Raw genomic sequence first — 14,209 nt, 5'->3', positions numbered from 1 at the left:
TTGGGAGTTATTTATTCATTCAATCTAATTTATGTTAGTTTTAAGTTGAAATTACATAAAAAAAACTAGTTTTTCTAATTGAAAGTAAGGAGCGACATTAAAACTTAAAACGAACAGAAATTACTCCGTATATGAAATGGGTTGCCCCTCCGCAATCCCTCGCTCTTTATGCTAAAGCTTTTAATTGTTTTAAAAAGCAGAATTGTGGCAAAGAGTCAAACTTTAGCGTAAAGAGCGAGGGATTGCGGAGGGGACAATCCATTTCATATACGGAGTAATTTCTGTTCGTTTTAAGTTTTAATGTCGCTCCTTACTTTCAGTTAAAAAAAACTAGTTTTTTTTATGTAATTTCTGAACGTTTTTGAATTAATGCATGTTTTATTTTGACTCTCCACACGTAAATTATTAAAATGAAATTTGCATATTAATTCCAATTTTGGCTAAATGGCTTGCTCTTAGTTTTGATCAGACGATTTTGAGAAATAAGGGATGGGGAAGGAGGCCTAGTTGCCATGCAATTTTTTGGTTACATAAAAAGGCAACTATTAATTTTAATTTTTAACGAATTTTTTTATTAGCAAAATATATACGTAACTTTAGAATTAACTTGCGTAACAAACTTTTATATTCTTTAATTTTTATTATGTATATGAGGGGGTTTGTACCCTCTTTAATACCTCGTTCTTTACACTAAATCGTAAGTTTTGTCCCAATTCTTTAAGAATGACCCCTGAATCAGAAAGACCGTAGAATAAATAGTTGAAATTACTAAAAATATTATAGCATAAAGAGCAAGGTATTTATCTCCTCCTAAATACCTCTCTCTTTATGCTAAAGTATTTTTAGAGCCCCTCATATGCGTAATAATCTCTGTTCGTTTTAAGTTTCAATGCTACTCTTTTCTTTCAATTGAAAAAAACTTTTCCATGTTTATTTTTTCATTGTTTTTTTTTTATAGTAATTTTAGAAAATCCTGCGCCCTTTTCATTGAATTTCTGTTCCCCCATGATATATTTCTCCAAGGAAAGATCCTCCCACATAGCCCCCTTCCCTCAACCCCACACCCAAAACCAAAAAAAATCCCCTGAAAACGACTGTACACTTCCCAGTAACCATTATTATATGTAAACACTGGTCGAAGTTTGTAACTTGCAGCCCCTCCCCCAGGGACTGTGGGGGAGTAAGTCATTCCCAAAGACATAGTTATTAAGGTTTCTGGCTATGCGGAACAAAATGGCTATCTCAAAATTTTGATCTGTCGACTTTGGAGAAACAATTAGCGTGGGAGGGGGCCTAGGTGCCCTCCAATTTTTTCGGTCACTTAAAAAGGGCACTAGAACTTTTCATTTCCGTTAGAATGAGCCCCCTTGCGACATTCTAGGACCACTTGGTCGATATGATAACCCCTGGGGAAAAGAAAAAAAAACAACAAAAAAACAAACAAATAAACACGCACCCGTGATTTGTCTTCTGGCAAAAAATACGAAATTCCACATTTTTGTAGATAGGAGCTTGAAAATTTTGCTATAGGGGTCTCTGATACGCCGAATGCGATGGTGTGATTTTCGTTAAGATTCTGTGACTTTTAGGGGTGTTTTTCCCTATTTTCTAAAATAAGGTAAATTTTTTCAGGCTCTTAACTTTTGATGACAAAGACTAAATTTGATGAAACTTATATGTTTAAAATCAGCATAAAAATCTGATTCTTTTGATCTATATTTTAGCATCAAAATTCCGTTTTTTAGAGTTTCGTTTACTATTGAGCCGGATTGCTCCTTACTACAGTTCGTTACCACGAACTGTTTGATATTAATTTGTTGTTGTTCATCGTAGAATCACTTTATGCGCGCGATTTAAGCACAGATGCAAAGATATGGTAATGGACATTAGTCAAATTAAGGATATTCTTTAGCTCACGACATTTTAAAGTTAGGGTGGATTTAATTACATTCTCCCTAACATTTTCACGTGAAACACCTAGCGGATTTATTGAAAACTCAATTTTTCCCATCTTTTTGTAAAAACAGCTTTTGTTTTCAAATTTTACCTCTCTCTTTGCTTATATTTTTATTGAGATAACTTTTTTACTAAATACCACGTTGACCTAATTTAATGGGCAATTTTTATCAATATATTTTCACGTTGATTAGTTTAGCAGCTACTACCACAACTAGTACTACTAAGAGCTCACATCAGCATCAAGCCACCTGAGGTCAAAACATCTACGCACGCTCCTCCTCCATCCCAATCTATTCAAAAGCCTCCCTCTTTACACCCTCCCAGGTAATTCCCATTTCCTTAAGCCTTTCCTTAAGACTTCCTTTCACTCCCTCCAAGAACGACCTGCTTTCTGTTTAGCCCTAGACGGATGGCAAAAAAGGAAATTTTTGGCAATCTGTCATCCTTGATCCGCAAAATATGCCCCACACATCTATATCTTTCTTTCATTGTAGTCATAGAACGCAAGACTGAACTGCATCTCATACTTTCCCTCATTATAGCCCTAGAAAGCGGGATTGAACTTATTTCTTGTACAGCCTACTATTTAAAATACGGTCAGTCAGTCGGGTACCCAAAAAATCCTTAGGCCGTTTATTTGGAAAACCTCTAGCAAATCATCCTCCGTTTTTCGGAGCACCCTTTACAACCCTACCATCTTTACTAATAATACTACCAAGGTTAGTAAAGCTGCTCCCTTCATCGATCTTTTCATTACCCAGCGCCACCTTTTCATCTCCACCTATTCCTAGCCAAAGCGAAGTAATCTTCTAAACATTAATTTTAAAACCTATTCTAGCACCCTGAACTCACAAATCCTCTAAAAAATTAATTCATTTTGCTCACACATAAAATCTAGGATGATAAATTTGTCTGCATAATTTAAGCCATAGGAATGGTTTTCTTTCCCATTTTATTGCGTGTTTTCCTATTGCCTTCCCTGTATTCCTTAATACAAAGTCCATAAAAATGATAAATATAAATGGGGATAGAACATAATCCCACTTAACTGTTGACCTAATATGAAACCAGCTACTAGCCTCATTACCTACCTAAACTGCGGCAGTGTTATTTTCGTAACAGCACCAATCACTTTAATGTATTGTCTCGAATAGACCATGAAGGATAAGCCCTTCTCTAAAGCTCTTCTATCAGCTGAATTAAATGCTTGGTCATAATGAATAAAACTTACCTGAAAATTCCCTTCCATACCCTTAGGCATAGTTGTAATAGTAGTCACAGCAGTAGTATTAGTACTCAAGTTAATGTAATTACCCATTGCTTTAACATTGGTGACATGTTTTTTTGATAGCCTGTATATTCACATACCTCTTGAAATTTCCATCTTAATGTTCTTAGCCCTACAAGTAGTTACAATAAAAGTAGCAGTTGGAGCAATAGTAAAACTAGCAATGGTAATAGTAAGAGTAATAGTAATAGTAATAGCGATAGCAATAGTAATAGTAAAACTAGTAAATTTAGCAGTAGTAGTAGTGTGCAGACATTGCCTTTTGTTGAATTGATCTTCTTATTTAAGTATTCTCTGAGAATTCCAACTGAATGCACAAATCAATTCGGAGAATATCTTTTTTGGACAACTTAAATAAACACAATGTCTTTTGTTAGCATCAATATTCTCTCAAATCTTACCTTCATAGACTTAGCCTTAATAGTACTAGTATCACAGTAGCTGCCATGGTAGTAGGAGAAATAATTGCAGTATTAGTGTTGTAAAAGTAGCAGTCGTAATATTTGCAGAAGAAGTATTAGTAGCGGTAGTAGCAAGTAAATCTTGCCTTTTGGTTAGTTGAGCATACCTTTCATGATGCCCAGTAAGTTTGATTTAATTTAACACACCTCTCAACATTCCCTGAAAGACTCACAATAATACCCTTCGTATTTTAGTAAAGTGAAAGTCAAACATGCATACCTTTTCTCAATAATATGTACTGTACGCAAACAATGAAAAACTTGCCTTACAGCCTTTGCCCTTAGGGGGGGGGGGATACAACACCAAACTCACGCAAAATTACTGAACCTTTCAACAATACCAAAAAACTTATTTGTCTAAAAAGTTTGTTTGGATGTTTGTTTTGGGAAATGATGGACGTGGGGGGGGGGGGGGGGCTGGTTGCTCTGAAATCCCTTTTGACTCTTAAAAGGGGTACTATAATTTCCAGTTTCAAATCAAGTGAGCCACGTCTGAAGTTTATATGGTCACGCATTCCATAAAAACCTTATAAACCCCTTGGGCATAAATTACAGCGCTTGCCCAAGGGCTCTGGGGGGTTGTGTCAACACTAGAGGCTTTGTTATATGTTCTTTGAACTTCGTGAACAAAATGGCTATCTCATAATCTCAATAAGATGCGTTTGGTGAAAATAGAGGTAGTCGAGGATAGGGCGGGGGCTAGTATCCCTCTGTCATTTTCAACCAAATGAGCCACCTCTAAAGTTCATACAACCTTCCCGTCTATAAAAACCTTAAATATCCCTGGGCATAACTTACAGCCCTTGCCCTGAGGCTCTGAGGGGTTGTGTCAACCCCAAACGCCTTGTTATGGGATATTTAGACTATTTTGAATAAAATGAATATCTCAAAATTTCTGTCAGATGTATTTAAGGAAAATGCGACGCATAAGGGGGGGGGACTACTACCCTCCTATAATTTTGAATCTTAAAAAGACCTCTAGAACTTCCAGTAACCAATTCAATGAGCCACCTCTGAAGACCACCCTTTCTATAAGAACCTTATGTGGCCCTAGAGCATAACTCGCAGCCATTACCCTGAAGACTGTGGCGGGGTTTTCATCTTTATAGACAAATTTCTGGTTCTTTCAACTACGCTGAACAAAATACCTATATCAAAATTTTGATTGGATGTGTTTGGGTAAATCATAGGCGTGAGGGGGCTATTTGCCCTACAATCACTTTCGACAAATAAAATAAATTCCCAATCGAACAGATAATACATTGTGCCACCATCGTTCTTTACTTAGGCAGCGCTATTGCGCTGCCCGTGAAACTCTGTAGTGTTCAATCAAAGTGGTAGTAATTCATTTGAATTTTATATATAGACATTGTTTCGTTTCTTAGTTTTTATACTTTAATTTCAGTTAATTTTCATTCTAGATTTCATATATTATTTTAGTTTTTATTTTTAGTTATTTTAGTTACTTTATTTTATATTATGTGCTAAAAACAACTGGTTTAAAGCAAGTGAAACATTCGTTTCGCTCTTCATTTTGGTTTTATTCTCCAATTTGAGATTTTTCCTCTGTTTTTTTCTATCAGGGGTATTATAAGTGTTTCGTTTTTACGAGTAGCAGTGATCAAAATACAGATTTCAGTAGCACAGATGTTCCTAGCTAAACAAAAATATACAGTTTTTTTTTATTGTCAATCCGTATATATCTACTTCTTTACTTATTTCACAATACGACTTTTGACCAATTTCCTAATGCTTAACACTGACATTTTAATTAGTTAAAGTCTCAAGATTAAGTTCAACTTAATGTAAACTGTTACAAAAATTAAATCTTTTCTCTAACATGAAATATTTGTTTAATTTAATATCATATACAAGAATTTCTAACATAGTTTTGAAAAGCAACTAATTGAAAAATTTTGTTTTAAATAGTTATTTTTACACTAAAATAAAGAAGAGACCTAGGAATAAGAGTCGTTACTTACATTCCATGAGTAGTGCATGTTGGATAAATAGTCGTAAGGGACATCAAAGTTGTCAATTCCATTGGGTATCTCGAAGTTGTTCTCTCTATCTGTTTCCACATTACTTAAAAATATTTTCAGATATTCATTTCGATCTTGACGTTGATGTTCATGAAAAAACCCAAGAGCATGGCCGATTTCGTGAGTAGCAGTCTCTTTCTGAAAAAGAGAAAGAACCTCATCGATCTATATAAAACAAATACCCACAAAGTTGTTTCAAGGAGAGGCGTGTTTTTTTTGAAGGAATACAGAGTTTAAAAAAAAAACAGAAAAGGATAGCAGTGTTATAAAGTAACTATGATTGATTGTAACAAAAATGTGTATACTCTCGAAGTTTCAGAGCTCCCCCCCTACCCACCTTATGTACATCCCCGATATATTTATCTTGATCCTTAAATGTTCATAAAAAAAATATTTCAAAGAATGCACACCCCCTTGTCTCGTAAAAAGCTTCACATTTTGAGTGTCATCTTTGCGCAGAGGCCTCACTAATCTTCTCTGTATTATTCCGATTTTAGAATGTCCTCTCGAAGAGAGTGCATATACTGAAATAGGGTATACCCTCTGGGTTTTAAACATTTTCATTGAAAAGAAGGTAACTAAAAAGAAAGTCAGAAAATAAAAAGGCCACCCATAGCGAATTTAGTCTTCTTCCGTCATATAAAGGCCACAGTAATACACACAAATTTAAAATGTGTAAAAGCGCACAATTTTTTTATTTTACAACTAGTATAAATACTCAAAACACGGCCATATTAAACATTGACCGAGCAACATAAGGCTATACCTTCAAGTATTTACCATGATCAATGGATTGGCATTGATCATAGTCAGTAATACCGTTGACTTAACAAGCGTCAACGGCTTTAATATGAATAAAGACCAATAGAAACCTGGTAAAAGCCTCAACCCGTAGTCAATAACAAAGTTTACTACCATTTTAAGGGCAGAAAACCAATGGAAGAATCACATTCCACCCCTTTGATGCCCTATGTGGCCCAGTAGCCCTAACTTGTATTGGATCAAAATTTCAAGATATTCATTTATAAATGAAGTGAAAACATAGAAATACAGAATTATTAACCGAAATTTTATTTAGCAAAGTGGTATTTAAGAAAGTAAATCCCATGTAGATCGATTTTACATCCAGAAACTGTCATCAAAGAATACAAAAAGAAAATTAAAGTGACTGTTCTACGCTGCATTTTTCTTTTAATGAAATAACCCTGTACACAAATGCATCTCAAAATGAAACGCCTGCCAGTCTGAATCAACTGAAATGCATGGGTTCAGCAAAAGCGAAATCGTGTTCCAAGATGAAATTCCTAACCAAGTGATAAAATTTTGGTAAATAGCCTACAAAGCCTTTCAAGTTCCCACCCGAGAAATCTTTTGACCATTGACAAAACTGCAGAACCGCGTGGGGGAGGAGGACATTTTCTACGAGAGCAAAGCTTTCACGCAGCAAAATGAAAGCGAAATCGTGTTCCAAGATGAAATTCCTAACCAAGTGATAAAATTTTGGTAAATAGCCTACAAAGCCTTTCAAGTTCCCACCCGAGAAATCTTTTGACCATTGACAAAACTGCAGAACCGCGTGGGGGAGGAGGACATTTTCTACGAGAACAAAGCTTTCACGCAGCAAAATGAAAGCGAAATCGTGTTCCAAGATGAAATTCCTAACCAAGTGATAAAATTTTGGTAAATAGCCTACAAAGCCTTTCAAGTTCCCACCCGAGAAATCTTTTGACCATTGACAAAACTGCAGAACCGCGTGGGGAAGGAGGACATTTTCTACGAGAACAAAGCTTTCACGAAGCAAAATGAAATGTTTTCTCAAAGAGCATCCCCGTTCTGGAACTGACTTAAAAGAAGAGATTGTATCTGCTATTTCTACTTAAACAGGCATAGGCATTTCGATAGAGTCGAAGTAAGACTGGGAAGCAACATGGTCTGTATCACCTTAACAGGCGAAATGACTGCTAAAATCTTTAGCCCTAAAGCTTTGGGTGACAGACGAAACTGACAGGTTAGTGTCAGGAGCATTGCCAACTGAGCATAACAAATTGCCCCATGATTCGCGAATCACGAGATCAATGCAGGGAATTCCCCCACTTTGTAAATAAATAATGTTTTTGTGACAAACAAAAACTACAATTGCAACATTTTCTTGCAAATTAAGCATCTTGTGTTAAATAGGTAAATATACAGAATAAAAGGAATTTAATATCCGATATAAACTACATGCATTTGGAATTAATTGAAGTACTATTCTCGCGAAATATAGCTTATGTTTATTAGCCCCCTTTAAAACTGTGGGGGGGGGGGGGTAGCTGCTCACCCTGTCCAGGGCTAAAGCTACCACTGGATATGGTCTCTCTTGCTTTGCACTATTTGACCACCCTTGCAAAGGCCCGAAGAAACTGTTGAGATTTCCATTTTAATGTCGACCTGTGTATATAATATCCAAAAAGATAGGACCATAGTTTTTCTATATTTTGCTAATGCTGTTAAGCATAAGTGAATTCGACTCTACAAGCTTTTGTTTTAACTTGAAAACCTGCATTTTTTTTTTTTTTTTTTTTTTTTTTTTTTTTTTTTTGCCAGTCTAGTGCTTACTTAGTCTAACAGATTGTCAAATCAGTTGGCAGCGATATCTCAGCTCTTGTCCGATTGGTTGCTGAAGATACCGCAAGAAATCTTGGAAGTCAGCTTGTAAAAGATGCCTGGACAAAATGCCTTACAGACCTCAGAACACACTTATATTTGTAGCTAAAGAATCTACCTCACCCTTTACCTACTGAATACTTTTTCAGACCACATTTGAAAAGATGATAAAATCCAAAGCCAAACTGACCAATCGTGACCAAACCAAAGAAGCAAATCTTGGATACAACTGGTCAAAGGTTCAAAAATTCTGCTTGCATGAAGCAAGGTGTCATCAGCACAGAATGAGGCAGAAATTAAAGAATAGAAATTAGAAAAATAGAAATAGCCTAGAATAAAAAAGAAAAAAATATGAAATCCAATTTATAAATAATAACTACGCCCTGTAAAAACCAGGGAAGTAGAGTAAACACTCAAAGAATTGCCACACGCACATATACTAATCTGGCTACATGATAAAATTACTTCTAATGAAATTGACGATGTGATTTCCGCTGAAATACCTGATGAAAATGTCGATAAGGGCTTATATCATATTGTGGTAAAAAATATGATACATGGACCTTGCGGTGCACTGAATGAAAAATCACCAAGCATGGCCAAAGGAAGGTGCACAAAGCAATATCCTCGACTTTTAATACCCAATACAATTACTGGCAATGATGGTTAACTACAATATAGAAGAAGACCTGCTGAAGATGGCGGTAAAACAGCAATAATAAAGAAGCATAACGGTACCACCATCGAAGTAGATAACCAGTGCGTTGTTCCATATTTACCTTTATTATCAAAAACATTTAATGCACACATAAACGTTGAATACTGTAACTCCGTAAACGCAATCAAATACATATGTAAATATGTCAACAAAGACAGCGACGTGGCAGTTTTTAGCTTGCAGTCCGAAATCAGTGATATCGTTGAAATCGTACAATATCAGGCTGGAAGATACATAAGCAGTAATGAAGCTGTTTGGCGAATTCTTTCATTTCCGATACATGACTGAAGTCCAGCTGTTGTTCACTTAGCGGTACATTTACAGAACGGTCAACGTGTTTATTTTTCAGAATCCAACGTGCAACAAAGAGCTCTGAATCCACCGGATACAACGTTAACTGCTTTTTTTCGGTATGTCAAAATGATTGTTTTGCAAAAAAACTGCTGTATACTGAAGTGCCTTCGTATTACACATGGAATGCTAAAAATAAATCATATGAACGTCGAAAACAAGGTAAGTCAGTCAACGGCCAACCTACCATCTTCAAAGATAACGCGATAGGAAGACTAAACCTTCACCCCAATCAACATGAATACTTCTTTCTCGGCCTGCTTTTGGTGAATGTACCCAGTCCGACGTCCTTTGAGTATTTGAGAACTGTAAACGGTACTATAGATGACACTTACCGTAGTGCATGCCAAACTCTGAATTTATTGGAGAATGACCAACACTGGGATGTCTGCATCAATGACGCGTGCGTAACGTCAACTCCAAGTCAAATTCGTGAATTGTTAGGAATCATACTAACAATTTGCTCTCCTTCAGCTCCTACAGAGTTATGGGAGAAATATAAATCGAAAATGGCAGAGGATATACTCCATTGAAAACGGTTAGAGACGTCAGATATGACTTTTGATTTTACATCAGAAATTTATAACTAAACTTTAGTTATTATAAGATTTGTGCTTATGTATGGCAAACAAATCTCTTCAGGATTTGGGAATGCCTTCACCTAATCGTAACGCTGCTGTTTCGACATGTGTACAATTGGATCGTGAACAAAGTTACAACACGAATGATCTATTGTCGTATGTACAAAATAATATTTCTAAGTTAACGTCTGAGCAAAAAGACATTTATGATAAGATAATGCGTTGTGTAGATAACAACGTTGGAAAAATATTCTTTTTGGATGCGCCAGGAGGTACTGGTAAAACGTTTGTGATAAAATTGATTCTGGCATCAATTCGATCAAAAAATGACATACCTCCTACAGAGCTATGGGAGAAATATAAATCGAAAATGGCCGAGGATATACTCCATCGAAAACGGTTAGAGACGTTAGATATGACCTTCGATTTTACATCAGAAATTTATAAATACACTTTAGTTATTATTGAGGATTTGTGCTTATGTATGGCAAACAAATCTCTTCAGGATTTGGGAATGCCTTCACCTAATCGTAACGCTGCTGTTTCGACATGTGTACAATTGGATCGTGAACAAAGTTACAACACGAGTGATCTATTGTCGTATGTACAAAATAATATTTCTAAGTTAACGTCTGAGTAAAAAGACATTTATGATAAGATAATGCATTGTGTAGACGCCAGGAGGTACTGGTAAAACGTTTGTGATAAAATTGATTCTGGCATCAATTCGATCAAAAACTGACATAGCGTTGGTAATTGCGTCGTCCGTAATAGCCGCAACGTTGCTGCCTGGTGGAAGAACTGCTCATTCTGCTTTGAAATTGCCTCTGAATTTGCATTCTACAGAAACTCCCACGTGGCGAACATCTATCTATATAAAAATAAGTTGTCTGTGTGTGTGTGTGTCGAGTGACGTCATGTTTGTGTGTCGACTGACGTCATCTTTGTCGACTGACGTCATTATAAGGATTGAGCTGTATGCGTCATGAAGTTGTTTGTCGACTGACGTCATGTTTGTCAACTGATGAAATTACATACCGGGACACCGGGACACAAATGACGACCGGGACACAGGGAATATAAATGACGACCGGGAACCTCAAAGAGAAATTACAGACTGGGACACCCGGACACAAATCACGACCGGGACACAGGGAATATAAATGACAACCGGGACACAGGGACACAACTACAACGGGGACACCGGGGGCACAGGCGGGATATATAAATGACGACCGCGATACAGGGATTGTTCGAATAGAAATTACAGACCGGGACACCGGGACACAAATGACGACCAGGACACCGGGACACAGGGAATATAAATGACGATCGGGACAGTCAAAGAGAAATTACAAACTGCGACACCGGGACACAAATGACGACCGGGACACAGGGACAGATCATTAGAATAATGAGGTATAGATCTGAATACGGATTGTTTTTCCCATGGACAATTATATGTTGCACGTTCAAGAGTCAGTAAACCTGACAATCTATTTATATGCAAAATTAACTATAAATATGCGTGTCCAATTGCAAAACACTGACTCTGGTGAAATATTTTCAGATCAATTGCTGGCAATTGAAAACGGAAAGCTCCCAGTAGACTCAATTTCAGGACGTATACAACTGCCTTTTGAATTTTGTAGTTTAGTGACGTCCAAAAATGAATTGATTGAAAAGGTATTTCCGAGTATTAGAACCGAGTATCTATATATATTTAAATAAGTGGTATGTATGTTTAACGACTGACGTCATTATTAGGCTTGTTCATTATGACGTCATGAATGTATTTTGTATGTGACGTCATTATAAGTTGACGTCATTATAAGTATATAAGGCTTTGTATATGACGCCATTGTAAGTATATAAGGCTTGTGATTCAAAGAGAATATTCAGTATAAATCCTACAATGGCAGAAGAAACAGCCGAGGAATCAAATCGTGCGAGAAATTTTAGTATAAATCCTACAATGGGAGAAGAAACAGCCGAGGAAGTGGCTCAAAGAAATAATGCCAAAAGCCTTGCGGCTAAAATAGAAAGTAATAAAAGAAAGCGTGCCGAGGAATCACAAGAACAACGTGAAAACAGGGTTGTGGCTCAAAGAGAAATTACCAAAAAAAATCGTGCCGAGGAATCACAAGAGCAACGTGAAAACAGGCTTGCGTCTCAAAGAGAAATACCAAAAGAAAAGTGTGCCAAGGAATCGCAAGAGCAACATGAAAACAGGCTTGCGGCTAAAAGAGAAATTACCGAAAAAACTCATACCGAGGAATCACAAGAACAATGTGAAAACAGGCTTGCGGCTCAAAGAGATAATACCAAAAGAAAGCGTGCCGAGGAATCGCAAGAACAACCTGAAAACAGGCTTGCGGCTCAAAGAGATAACGCCAAAAGAAAGTGTGTCGAGGAATCACAAGAACAACGCGAAAATTATCGCCTGGCATTCAGATACAGCCCAATCGATGATGATAGCTTGAGTAGATGTGTTCAAATCGGGACTATGTCTAACATTTGTCCCTATTGCTAGGCCTTGAAATTTAGTGGTGAAATAATGGGAATGTGTTGCACCTCAGGAAAAGTTAAACTTCCTCAACTGGCTGCACCACCAGAACAATTGAAGACTTTATGAAATTACAGACCGGGACACAAGGAATATAAATGACGACCGAGACACTCAAAGATAAATTACAGACCGGGACACCAGGACAGAAATGAAGACCAGGACACAGGGAATATAAATTATGACCGGGACACTTAAAAAGAAATTACAGACCGAGACACCGGGACCCAAATGACGACCGGGGCACAGGGAATATAAATGCCGACCGGGACACAGGGACACAACTACAACGGAGACGCCGGAAGGGCACAGGGGGTATACATAAATGGCGACGGGGACACAGGGAATATTCAACTAGCAATCACCATTAACAAAGCTCAAGGCAATCATTAGAAAAATGTATTATAGATCTGAATACGGATTGTTTTCCCATGTACAATTATATGTTGCATATTCAGGAGTCGGTAAACCTGACAATCTATTTATATGCACAGACAATGGAACAGCGAAGAATGTTGTATATTCGAAAGTTTTACGTAGTTAAAAACATGTATATATATATATATATATATATATATATATATATATATATATATATATATATATATATATATATATATATATAAATAAGTTGTCTGTGTGTGTGTGTGTCTGTCGAGTAACGTCATGTTTGTGTGTCGACTGACGTCATGTTTTCGACTGACGAAATTACAGACCCGGACATCGGGACACAAATGACGACGGGGACACCGGCACATAGGGAATATAAATGACGACCGGGACACTCAAAGAGAAAGCGACCGGGACACAAGGAATGTTCGATTAGCAATCACCATCAACAAAGCACCGGGACACAAATGACGACCGGGACACAGGGAGTATAAATGACGACCAGGACATAAGTAAAAAAAAACTAAAAAAACTAAAAAAAAGGTAAAAACTACAAAAAAACTAAAAAGAAAAAAAACTAAAAACTAATAAAAAACTAAAAAAGCTAAAAAACTAAAAAAACTAAAAAGAAAAAAAGAAAAAAGGAAAAAAAATGAAAAATAAAGGAGAAAAACACAACTAAAAAAATGAAAATAAAAAAAACTAAAAAGAAAAAAGAAAAAAAACTAAAAAAACTAAAAAAAAGTAAAAACCAAAAAACTAAAAAGATAAAAAGGGGAAAAATACAAAAATTTATTTCATCATATACCATTTCAAAAACGAATGTATATACAGACCGGGACACCGGGATACAAATGACGACCGGGACACAGGGAATATAAATGACGACCGGGACACAGGGACACAACTACAAAGGGGACGCCGGGGGGCACAGGGGGTTATATAAATGACGACGGGGACACAGGGAATGTTCGATTAGCAAACACCATCAACAAAGCTCAAGGGCAATCATTAGAATCATGAGGTATAACTAAAAAAGCTAAAAAAAAGGTAAAAAACTAAAAACTAAAAAAAAGACCAATTCAAAAACGAATGTATATACAGACCGGGACACCAGGACACAAATGACGACCGGGACACCGGGACGCAAGGAATATAAATGACGCCCGGGACACTCAAAGAGAAATCACAGACTGGGACACCGGGA

At 36.7% G+C, this 14,209-nt stretch overlaps 1 protein-coding gene and 1 pseudogene across 1 annotated transcript in view; both read right to left on the bottom strand.

The window, feature by feature from the left end:
• Positions 1 to 14,209, bottom strand: part of LOC136029213 (blastula protease 10-like) — a 118,168-nt gene that overhangs the window by 47,469 nt on the left and 56,490 nt on the right. Inside the window, exon 4 of the mRNA XM_065707412.1 lies at positions 5,691 to 5,888. Coding sequence (XP_065563484.1) covers positions 5,691 to 5,888 — 198 coding nt within the window. The remainder of the gene's footprint in view (positions 1 to 5,690; positions 5,889 to 14,209) is intronic.
• LOC136029787 (U6 spliceosomal RNA) lies at positions 6,174 to 6,267 on the bottom strand (annotated as a pseudogene).

This window comes from Artemia franciscana, chromosome 7 (assembly GCF_032884065.1).
Source record: "Artemia franciscana chromosome 7, ASM3288406v1, whole genome shotgun sequence".
Taxonomy (NCBI): Eukaryota; Metazoa; Arthropoda; class Branchiopoda; order Anostraca; family Artemiidae; genus Artemia; species Artemia franciscana.
This window is presented reverse-complemented; position numbering and strand designations above follow the sequence as displayed.